This window comes from Gymnogyps californianus, unplaced genomic scaffold, assembly GCF_018139145.2.
Source record: "Gymnogyps californianus isolate 813 unplaced genomic scaffold, ASM1813914v2 HiC_scaffold_203, whole genome shotgun sequence".
Taxonomy (NCBI): Eukaryota; Metazoa; Chordata; class Aves; order Accipitriformes; family Cathartidae; genus Gymnogyps; species Gymnogyps californianus.
Genome location: NW_026114084.1, coordinates 25,764 through 37,287, shown reverse-complemented (window position 1 = coordinate 37,287; position 11,524 = coordinate 25,764). Strand labels below are relative to the sequence as shown.

The 11,524-nt window shown below is 55.5% G+C and overlaps 1 gene segment (V, D, J or C); it reads right to left on the bottom strand.

Annotated features, from left to right (window-relative positions):
• Positions 1–9,252: 9,252 nt before the first annotated feature.
• LOC127028132 (immunoglobulin heavy variable 3-23-like) lies at positions 9,253–10,032 on the bottom strand. The segment is given in 2 exon segments: positions 9,253–9,866; positions 9,981–10,032. Coding segments are annotated over 2 exon segments (666 nt in total).
• Between the last annotated feature and the right edge of the window lie 1,492 nt (positions 10,033–11,524).

The following is an 11,524-nucleotide window of genomic DNA, read 5'->3' as shown; positions in this document are numbered from 1 at the left end:
AGCAGCCACGGCCTCAGCTCGTCCTTCCCCTGCCCACAAAATAACCCCTAAACCGGATCAAGAACCCCACAATTCCTCAAATCAACCTCTTGCGAGCAAAACGGGACTGAAACTTCCCCACATTTGGGGCGAAACTGGCAGTAAAGGGTAAAACATGCTCAGGTGTAGAGGAAAAACAATCCTAAAAGGAAACCCATGCCCATGTTTGGTGGCGAAATGGCCAGAAAGTGCAAAAGCATCCCCACATTTTAAGCCGTACTGCACCTAAGAGCCACAGCGTGCCCAGATTTGGGTCGAGAATGGCCCAAAGAGCCAAAGCGTGCCCAGATTTGGGACAAGAACGGCCCAAAGAGCCAAAGCGTGCCCACATTTGGGTCGAGAACGGCCCAACGAGCCACAGCGTGCCCAGATGTAGAGCAAAAAACAGTCCTAAAAGAACAACCATCCCCGTATTTGGTGCCGAAATGGCCATAAAGGGCAAAAGTATCCCCATTTTCGCTGCGGAAGTGGCCAGGAAGGGGAAGCGGGCCCAAGCGGGGCTGGTCCCCCGGGAAAGGACCCCCCTCCCCCCGGGACGCAGCTGCTGGCGGGAGCGGAGCTGAGCCCCCAGCACCGTTTTTGTCATTGCCTGCACCACCGTGATAAGCAGTACAAGCACCAGCAGCACCAGCACCACCACACCAACCACTAGCACTCACGGTGACACAGGGCCGTACAAAATCCCCCCGGCGCAGCCCCCTCCTCCGCCAGGCCGCACGCCCCAGCAGCCACGGCCTCAGCTCGTCCTTCCCGTGCTCCAAAATGCCCCAAAAAGGGAAAAATAACCCCGGATTTGATGGAAAACTGGGCATAAAGTGCTAAAAGCAGCCCCTGATTTGCTGAAACGGCCATACGGAGCAAAAGCATCCTCATTTTTAGGAAAAAAAAGGCCGTAAAAGGGAAACCGTCCTCGCATTTGTTGAAGGAATGGCCACAGAGGACAAAACATTCCCGTAGTTCAGGCAACTCAGGGAATAAGAAGCAAAAACATCCTCATAGCGAGGGAAAAAAGGCGATAAACAGCCAGAAATCCCCAGGTTTGCTGTAAAAGCAGGCACGGAGGGAAAACATACTCAGAGTTGGGCAAAAAGTGGCCATAAAGAGCAAAACTTGCCCTGATTTGGAGCAAAACCGGACATAAAAGGCAAAACATCCCAACATTTGCTCAAAAACTTAACATACAAGCCGAAAGAAAGCCCACCTTGGGGACAAAAAGGGCAACAAAAGGCAAAACATCCCAAAACTTGCTACGGAAATGCCCAGAAAAAGACAAAAATGGTTCTGAAAAGGAAAACATGCTCGGATTTGGAGCAAAAATGGCCATAAAGGGCAAAAAATCCCCACACTGGCTGCAGAGCTGGCTCCAAAACCCAAAGCATCGCCAGATTTGGGGCAAAAACGGTCCTGATAGGAAACGCATCCCCACGTTGGCTGCGAAAAATGACCGCAAAGGGCAAAACGTCCCCGGATTTGCGGCAAAACCGGCCAGAAAGGGGGAAAACGGCACAGACCACATAAGCAGCCCCACGTTTGGTGCAAAAAGAGCCATGAAGGGCAAAAGCCTGCCCAGAGTTTGGGCAAAAAGTGGTCGGAAAAGGAAAAGCAGCCCCAGGTTTGTGGCAAAATTGACAATGAAGGGTGAAACGTCCCAAATTCAGGGCAAAAAAGGCCATAAAGGGCAAAAGCATCCCCACGTTTGCTGCAGAAGTGGCCAGGAAGGGGAAGCGGGCCCAAGCGGGGGCTGGTCCCCGGGAAAGGACCCCCCTCCCCCCCGGGCCACAGCTGCTGGCGGCAGAGGAGCTGAGCCCCCAGCACCGTTTTTGTCATTGCCTGCACCACCGTGATAAGCAGTACAAGCACCAGCAGCACCAGCACCACCACACCAACCACTAGCACTCACGGTGACACAGGGCCGTACAAAATCCCCCCGGCGCAGCCCCCTCCTCCGCCAGGCCGCACGCCCCAGCAGCCACGGCCTCAGCTCGTCCTTCCCCTGCCCCCAAAATAACCCCTAAACCGGATCAAGAACCCCACAATTCCTCAAATCAACCTCTTGCGAGCAAAACGGGACTGAAACATCCCCACATTTGGGGCGAAACTGGCAGTAAAGGGTAAAACATGCTCAGGTGAAGAGGAAAAACGGTCCTAAAAGGAAACCCATGCCCATATTTGGTGCCGAAATGGCCAGAAAGGGCAAAAGCATCCCCACGTTTTAGGCCGTACTGCACCTAAGAGCCAAAGCGTGCCCAGATATGGGTCGAGAATGGCCCAAAGAGCCAAAGCGTGCCCAGATTTGGGTCGAGAATGGCCAGAAGAGCCAAAGCGTGCCCACATTTGGGTGGAGAATGGCCAGAAGAGCCAAAGCGTGCCCAGATTTGGGTCGAGAATGGCCCAAAGAGCCAAAGCGTGCCCAGATTTGGGTCAAGAACGGCCCAAAGAGCCAAAGCGTGCCCAGATTTGGGTCGAGAATGGCCCTAAGAGCCAAAGCGTGCCCGGATGTAGAGCAAAAACAGTCCTAAAAGAACAACCATCCCCGTATTTGGTGCAGAAATGGCCATAAAGGGCAAAAGCATCCCCACGTTTGCTGCGGAAGTGGCCAGGAAGGGGAAGCAGGCCCAAGCGGGGGCTGGTCCCCTGGGAAAGGCCCCCCCTCCCCCCCGGGCCGCAGCTGCTGGCGGGAGCGGAGCTGAGCCCCCAGCACCGTTTTTGTCATTGCCTGCACCACCGTGACAAGCACCACAAGTAGCACAAGTGCCCCAACCACAACGACAACCACTCACGGTGACACAGGGCCGTACAAAATCCCCCCGGCGCAGCCCCCTCCTCCGCCAGGCCGCACGCCCCAGCAGCCACGGCCTCAGCTCGTCCTTCCCCTGCCCACAAAATAACCCCGAAACCGGATCAAGAACCCCACAATTCCTCAAATCAACCTCTTTCGAGCAAAACGGGACTGAAACATCCCCACATTTGGGGCGAAACTGGCAGTAAAGGGTAAAACATGCTCAGGTTTAGAGGAAAAACAATCCTAAAAGGAAACCCATGCCCATATTTGGTGCCGAAATGGCCAGAAAGGGCAAAAGCATCCCCACGTTTTAGGCCGTACTGCACCTAAGAGCCAAAGCGTGCCCAGATTTGGGTCGAGAATGGCCCAAAGAGCCAAAGCGTGCCCAGATTTGGGTCGAGAATGGCCCAAAGAGCCAAAGCGTGCCCAGATTTGGGTCGAGAATGGCCCAAAGAGCCAAAGCGTGCCCAGATTTGGGTCGAGAATGGCCCAAAGAGCCAAAGCGTGCCCAGATTTGGGTCGAGAATGGCCCAAAGAGCCAAAGCGTGCCCAGATTTGGGTCGAGAATGGCCCAAAGAGCCAAAGCGTGCCCAGATTTGGGTCGAGAATGGCCCAAAGAGCCAAAGCGTGCCCAGATTTGGGTCGAGAATGGCCCAAAGAGCCAAAGCGTGCCCGGATGTAGAGCAAAAACAGTCCTAAAAGAACAACCATCCCCGTATTTGGTGCAGAAATGGCCATAAAGGGCAAAAGCATCCCCAGGTTTGCTGCGGAAGTGGCCAGGAACGGGAAGCGGGCCCAAGCGGGGGCTGGTCCCCCGGGAAAGGACCCCCCTCCCCCTGGGCCGCAGCTGCTGGCGGGAGCGGAGCTGAGCCTCCAGCACCGTTTTTGTCATTGCCTGCACCACCGTGATAATCAGCACAAACAGCAGCACAAGCACCAGCACCACCACAACAACCAGCACTCACGGTGACACAGGGCCGTACAAAATCCCCCCGGCGCAGCCCCCTCCTCCGCCAGGCCACACGCCCCAGCAGCCACGGCCTCAGCTCGTCCTTCCCTTGCCCACAAAATAACCCCTAAACCAGATCAAGAACCCCACAATTCCTCAAATCAACCTCTTGCGAGCAAAACGGGACTGAAACTTCCCCACATTTGGGGCGAAACTGGCAGTAAAGGGTAAAACATGCTCAGGTTTAGAGGAAAAATGGTCCTAAAAGGAAACCCATGCCCATATTTGGTGCCGAAATGGCCAGAAAGGGCAAAAGCATCCCCACATTTTAGGCTGTACTGCACCTAAGAGCCAAAGCGTGCCCAGATTTGGGTCGAAAACGGCCAGAAGAGCCAAAGCGTGCCCAGATTTGGGTCGAGAATGGCCCAAAGGGCCAAAGCGTGCCCAGATATGGGTCGAGAATGGCCCAAAGAGCCAAAGCGCGCCCAGATTTGGGTCGAGAATGGCCCAAAGAGCCACAGCGTGCCCAGATTTGGGTCCAAATGGGCCAAAGAGCCAAAGGATGCCCGGATTTGGGTCAAGAATGGCCAGAAGAGCCAAAGCGTGCCCATATTTGGGTCGAGAATGGCCCAAAGAGCCAAAGTGTGCCCAGATTTAGAGCAAAAACAGTCCTAAAAGAACAACCATCCCCGTATTTGGTGCAGAAATGGCCATAAAGGGCAAAAGCATCCCCATTTTCGCTGCGGAAGTGGCCAGGAAGGGGAAGCGGGCCCAAGCGGGGGCTGGTCCCCCGGGAAAGGCCCCCCCTCCTCCCTCGAGCGCAGCTGCTGGCGGGAGCGGAGCTGAGCCCCCAGCACCGTTTTTGTCATTGCCTGCACCACCGTGATAAGCACCACAAGCAGCACCAGCACGAGCAGCACCACAACCATAAGCACTCACAGTGACACAGGGCCGTACAAAATCCCCCCCGGCGCAGCCCCCTCCTCTGCGGGGCCGCACGCCCGAGTGTCCACAGGCCGGGCTCGTCCCTCTCGCCCCCCAAAGTAACCCTAGACCATGAAACAGCCCCAGATTTGGGGGCAAAACCAGGCGTAAAGCGCAAGTCCTCCCCAGATTTTCTCCGAAAATCACTGTAGAATTTAAAAGCATCCCTAGAGTTGGGCAGAACTGGGGATAAAAGGGAAAAAGCGTCCTCATATTGGGGACAAAAACGGTCATAAAGGCAAAACACCCTCAGATTTCTTGCTGAATTAGCCCTAAAAGCCGAAAGCGTCCTCGTAGTCAGGGCAAAAGGGATGATAAACGAACAAACAGCCTCTACGCTGAGGGCAAAAGACATCCTGAAAGGAAAACTTGCCCTGACTTGCTGCGAAAGCGTCCAGAAAGGGGAAAAGGGCACAAACCACATGAGCAACCCCACATTTGGTGCAAAAAGAGCCATAAAGGGTAAAAGCAACTCCATATTTTAGGCAATACTGCACCTAAGGGCCACACCGTGCCTGGATTTGGGTCGAGAATGGCCAGAAAGGCCAAAGCGTGCCCAGATTTGGGACAAGAAAGGCCCAAAGAGCCAAAGCGTGCCCAGATTTGGGTCGAGAATGGCCCAAAGAGCAAAAGCATGACCAGATTTGGGTTGAGAATGGCCCAAAGAGCCAAAGCGTGCCCAGATTTGGGTCGAGAATGGCCAGAAGAGCCAAAGCGTGCCCAGATTGGGGTCGAGAATGGCCAGAAGAGCCAAAGCGTGCCCACATTTGGGTCGAGAATGGCCAGAAAGGCCAAAGCGTGCCCAGATTTGGGACAAGAAAGGCCCAAAGAGCCAAAGCGTGCCCAGATTTGGGTCGAGAATGGCCCAAAGAGCCAAAGCGTGCCCAGATTGGGGTCGAGAATGACTCAAAGAGCCAAAGCGTGCCCAGATTTGGGTCAAGAAAGGCCCAAAGAGCCAAAGCGTGACCAGATTTGGGTCGAAAATGGCCAGAAGAGCCAAAGCGTGCCCAGATCTGCGTCGAGAATGGCCAGAAGAGCCAAAGCGTGCCCAGATTTGGGTTGAGAATGGCCAGAAGAGCCAAAGCGTGCCCAGATTTGGGTCGAGAATGGCCCAAAGAGCCAAAGCGTGCCCAGATTTGGGTCGAGAATGGCCCAAAGAGCCAAAGCGTGCCCAGATTTGGGTCGAGAATGGCCCAAAGAGCCACAGCGTGCCCAGATTTGGGTCAAGAATGGCCCAAAGAGCCACAGCGTGCCCAGATTTGGGTCAAGAATGGCCCAAAGACCCAAAGCGTGCCCAGATTGGGGTCGAGAATGGCCCAAAGAGCCAAAGCGTGACCAGATTGGGGTCGAGAATGGCCCAAAGAGCCAAAGCGTGCCTAGATTTGGGTCGAGAACGGCCAGAAGAGCCAAAGCGTGCCCAGATTTGGGTCGAGAATGGCCCAAAGAGCAAAAGCATGACCAGATTTGGGTTGAGAATGGCCCAAAGAGCCAAAGCGTGCCCAGATTTGGGTCGAGAATGGCCAGAAGAGCCAAAGCGTGCCCAGATTGGGGTCGAGAATGGCCAGAAGAGCCAAAGCGTGCCCACATTTGGGTCGAGAATGGCCAGAAAGGCCAAAGCGTGCCCAGATTTGGGACAAGAAAGGCCCAAAGAGCCAAAGCGTGCCCAGATTTGGGTCGAGAATGGCCCAAAGAGCCAAAGCGTGCCCAGATTGGGGTCGAGAATGACTCAAAGAGCCAAAGCGTGCCCAGATTTGGGTCAAGAAAGGCCCAAAGAGCCAAAGCGTGACCAGATTTGGGTCGAAAATGGCCAGAAGAGCCAAAGCGTGCCCAGATCTGCGTCGAGAATGGCCAGAAGAGCCAAAGCGTGCCCAGATTTGGGTTGAGAATGGCCAGAAGAGCCAAAGCGTGCCCAGATTTGGGTCGAGAATGGCCCAAAGAGCCAAAGCGTGCCCAGATTTGGGTCGAGAATGGCCCAAAGAGCCAAAGCGTGCCCAGATTTGGGTCGAGAATGGCCCAAAGAGCCAAAGCGTGCCCAGATTTGGGTCGAGAATGGCCCAAAGAGCCAAAGCGTGCCCAGATTTGGGTCAAGAATGGCCCAAAGACCCAAAGCGTGCCCAGATTGGGGTCGAGAATGGCCCAAAGAGCCAAAGCGTGACCAGATTGGGGTCGAGAATGGCCCAAAGAGCCAAAGCGTGCCTAGATTTGGGTCGAGAACGGCCAGAAGAGCCAAAGCGTGCCCAGATTTGGGTCGAGAATGGCCCAAAGAGCCAAAGCGTGCCCAGATTTGGGTCAAGAATGGCCCAAAGAGCCAAAGCGTGCCCAGATTTGGGTCGAGAATGGCCCAAAGAGCCAAAGCGTGACCCGATTGGGGTCGAGAACGGCCCAAAGAGCCAAAGCGTGCCCACATTTGGGTCAAGAATGGCCCAAAGAGCCAAAGCGTGACCAGATTGGGGTCGAGAACGGCCCAAAGAGCCAAAGCGTGCCCAGATTTGGGTCAAGAACGGCCCAAAGAGCCAAAGCGTGACCAGATTTGGGTCGAGAATGGCCAGAAGAGCCAAAGCGTGCCCAGATTTGGGTCAAAATGGGCCCAAAGAGCCAAAGCGTGCCTGGATTTGGGTCGAGAATGGCCAGAAGAGCCAAAGCGTGCCCACATTTGGGTCAAGAATGGCCAGAAGAGCCAAAGCCTGCCCAGATTTGGGTCAAGAACGGCCCAAAGAGCCAAAGCGTGCCCAGATTTGGGTCGAGAATGGCCCAAAGAGCCAAAGCGTGCCCAGATTTGGGTCAAGAATGGCCCAAAGAGCCAAAGCGTGCCCAGATTTGGGTCAAGAATGGCCAGAAGAGCCAAAGCCTGCCCACATTTGGGTCAAAATGGGCCCAAAGAGCCAAAGTGTGCCCAGATTTGGGTCGAGAACGGCCCAAAGAGCCGAAGCGTGCCCGGATGTCAGCAAAACTTGCCATAAACGGCCAAAGCATCTCCATTTTTGGGTCCAAACCGGCCAAATAGTCCCCGGGGAAGGTCTTTCAGGGATTTTCGGGACACAGAGCACAGATGTTCAGGCTCTGTGCAAGGATCCGGATGCGATGCCAGGGCGTTTTGGTCTCGTCCCAAGGGCGCTGGGGCTCACTGCAAAGGCACCCGTGCGCCGTGCAAAAGGTCTGGGCTCCGTGCAAAGGGCACTTGGGCTCATGGCAAGCGCCTGGGCGCCACGCAAGGGTGCTTGGGTGCCATGCAAGGGCGCTTGGGTGCCATCCAAAGGGCGCTTGGGCTCACTGCAAAGGTGCTCGGGTGCCGTGCAAGAGTCTGGGCCCCCGTGCAAAGAGGCCTTGGGCTCGAAGCAAGGATCTGGGCTCCATGCAAGGGTGCTTGGGTGCTACGCAAAGGGTCTGGGCTCCATGCAAGGGTGCTTGGGTGCTACGCAAAGGGTCTGGGCTCCATGCAAGGGTGCTTGGGTGCTACGCAAAGGGTCTGGGCTCCATGCTAAGGGTCTCATCCTCCACGCAAGGGTGCTTGGGTGCCCTGCAAGGGGCCCTTGGGCTCACTGCAAGGATCTGGGCTCCACGCAAGGGTGCTTGGGTGCTACGCAAAGGGTCCGGGCTCCGTGCAAAGGGCACTTGGGTGCCCTTGTAAAGGCGCTTGGGTGCTTTGCGAGGGGCTGGGCTCCTTGAAAGGCTCTTGGGTGCCCCACAAAGGGTCTGGGTGCCGAGCAAAGGGTCTCATCCTCCATGCAAGGGTGCTTGGGTGCTACGCAAAGGATCCAGGCTCCGTGCAAAGGGCACTTGGGTGCCCTTGTAAAGGCGCTTGGGTGCTTTGCGAGGGGCTGGGCTCCTTGAAAGGCTCTTGGGTGCCCCACAAAGGGTCTGGGTGCCGAGCAAAGGGTCTCATCCTCCATGCAAGGGTGCTTGGGTGCTACGCAAAGGGTCCGGGCTCCGTGCAAAGGGCACTTGGGTGCCCTTGTAAAGGCGCTTGGGTGCTTTGCAAGGGGCTGGGCTCCTTGAAAGGCTCTTGGGTGCCCCACAAAGGGTCTGGGTGCCGAGCAAAGGGTCTCATCCTCCATGCAAGGGTGCTTGGGTGCTACGCAAAGGGTCCGGGCTCCGTGCAAAGGGCACTTGGGTGCCCTTGTAAAGGCACTTGGGTGCTTTGCGAGGGGTTGGGCTCCTTGAAAGGCTCTTGGGTGCCCCACAAAGGGTCTGGGTGCCGAGCAAAGGGTCTCATCCTCCATGCAAGGGTGCTTGGGTGCCCTGCAAAGGACCCTTGGGCTCACCGCAAGGATCTAGGCTCCATTCAGGGGTGCTTGGGTGCCCTGCAAAGGGTCCGGGCTCCGTGCAAAGGGCACTTGGGTGCCCTTGTAAAGGCACTTGGGTGCTTTGCGAGGGGTTGGGCTCCTTGAAAGGCTCTTGGGTGCCCCACAAAGGGTCTGGGTGCCGAGCAAAGGGTCTCATCCTCCATGCAAGGGTGCTTGGGTGCCCTGCAAAGGACCCTTGGGCTCACCGCAAGGATCTAGGCTCCATTCAGGGGTGCTTGGGTGCCCTGCAAAGGGTCTGGGCTCCGTGCAAAGGGCACTTGGGTGCCCTTGTAAAGGCGCTTGGGTGCTTTGCGAGGGGCTGGGCTCCTTGAAAGGCTCTTGGGTGCCCCACAAAGGGTCTGGGTGCCGAGCGAAGCCCAGACGCCGCGGCTGCGGCCGCTCAGGCGCGGCGAAGAGGGCCGAGCGCTGCCAGGCATCGCTGCCCTCCGCCTCCCACGGGATGAAGCAGCCAACGCGGGGTTTTTGCGCCGGCGGCGGGCAGGGTCGGCGCCACCGTGAGCAGCTTTCGCGCAGTAGTAGGTGGCCGTGTCGTCGGCCTTCAGGCTGTTCATCTGCAGCGTCACCGTGCTCTGGGAGTTGTCCTTGGAGATGGTGAAGCGCCCTTTGACCGCCGGCGCGTAGGCTGTGCTGCTACCACTGCCGTAAATACCCGCGACCCACTCGAGCCCCTTCCCGGGCGCCTGTCGCGCCCACTCCATTTGGTTGCTGCTGATGGTGAAGCCGGAGGCCTTGCAGACGAGGCGCAGGGACCCCCCGGGTGTCTGGAGGCCCCCTCCGGACACGACCAGTTGCACGGCCGCCCGCAGCCCTGGGGAGAGAGGAAGGAGAGAATTGAGTCGCCCGGTCCCGGCCATCGCTCCCCCTCGCCCCGTATCCGCGCCCGGGGAAGGAGGGGGGGGGGGTCAGCGGGATCGGGTCCTACCTGGCAGGGCCGCGAGGAGGAGGAGGAAGGTGGAGGCCAAGTGGATGCCCATGGTGGAGAGGAGAAGGGTGGGGGAGACCGGGGATGTGCCACCATGGCGGGGCCGGGGGTTTTTAAAGGCGCTGGGTGGCGGGGATTTGCATGGGAGGGGTCCACCCCCCAGCCTTTTGCCCTGCCTTGGCGTTTTAATTGCAAATCTCTGCCGGGCGACTCGTTAGCGGCGGGGATTTGAATTCTCTTCTTTAATTGCAAGCTCTGCCGGGCAGCCGTATCGCTTGTTTACGGGGGATTATTTAATCGCGGTGCCCCTAGGGAGTTCGTCGCAGGTGGGGGACCGGGGATTGTTTAATCGCAACGTCTCTAGGGAATTCCGCGCAGATGGACGTTGAATTAATCAATAACAAGGCCTGCCATGCCCTTAATCGCAGGCGTGCGTCGAATTATTTAATTGCAGTGCGCCCTTGGATTGTTCATATACCAAATTATTTAATTGCGAGCTCTGCCGTGCGCCCTTAGATCGTTTTTATACCGAATTATTTAATTGCAAGCCCTGCAGCGCACCCTTGGATCGTTTTTTATACCGAATTATTTAATTGCAAGCCCTGCAGCGCACCCTTGGATCGTTTTTATACCGAATTATTTAATTGCGAGCCCTGCCGTGTGCCCTTGGATCTTTTTTATACCAAATTATTTAATTGCGAGCCCTGCCATGCGCTCTTGGATCGTTTTTATACTGAATTATTTAATTGCGAGCTCTGCCGTGCGCCCTTAGATCGTTTTTATACCAAATTATTTAATTGCGAGCTCTGCTGTGTGCTCTTGGGTCTTTTTTATACCAAATTATTTAATTGCAAGCCCTGCAGCGCACCCTTGGATCGTTTTTATACCGAATTATTTAATTGCAAGCCCTGCAGCGCACCCTTGGATCGTTTTTTATACCGAATTATTTAATTGCAAGCCCTGCAGCGCACCCTTGGATCATTTTTATACCGAATTATTTAATTGCAAGCCCTGCAACGCCCTGATTAATTATTTACACTGATTTATTTCTTTGCAATCTCTGCAGTGCGCCCTTACATCTTCTTTATAGGGAATTATTTAATTGCAAGCTCTGCCGAGCGCCCTTGTATCTTATTTACGCCGAATTAATTAATTGCAAGCTCTGCCGTGCCCTTAGCACTGATACACGTTGAATTAATTAATTGCAAACTCTGCTGTGCATCCGTCTATCTTCTGTACACGGAATTATTTAATTGCAATCCCTGCAGTGCACCCTTACGTAGTTTTTTATGCTGAATTCTTTAATTGCAAGCTCTGCCGTGCCCTGATTAATTATTTACACTGATTAATTTAATTGCAACCTCTGCAGGGCCCTAATTATTTCCACTGAGTTCTTTAATTGCAAGCTCTGCAGCGCCCTGGTTAATTATCCACACTGACTTCTTTAATTGCAATCTCTGCAGCGCCCTCATCGTTTTCGTACACCGAATTCTTTAATTGCAATCTCTGCAGCGCCCTGATTAATTAGTTGCACGGATTAATTT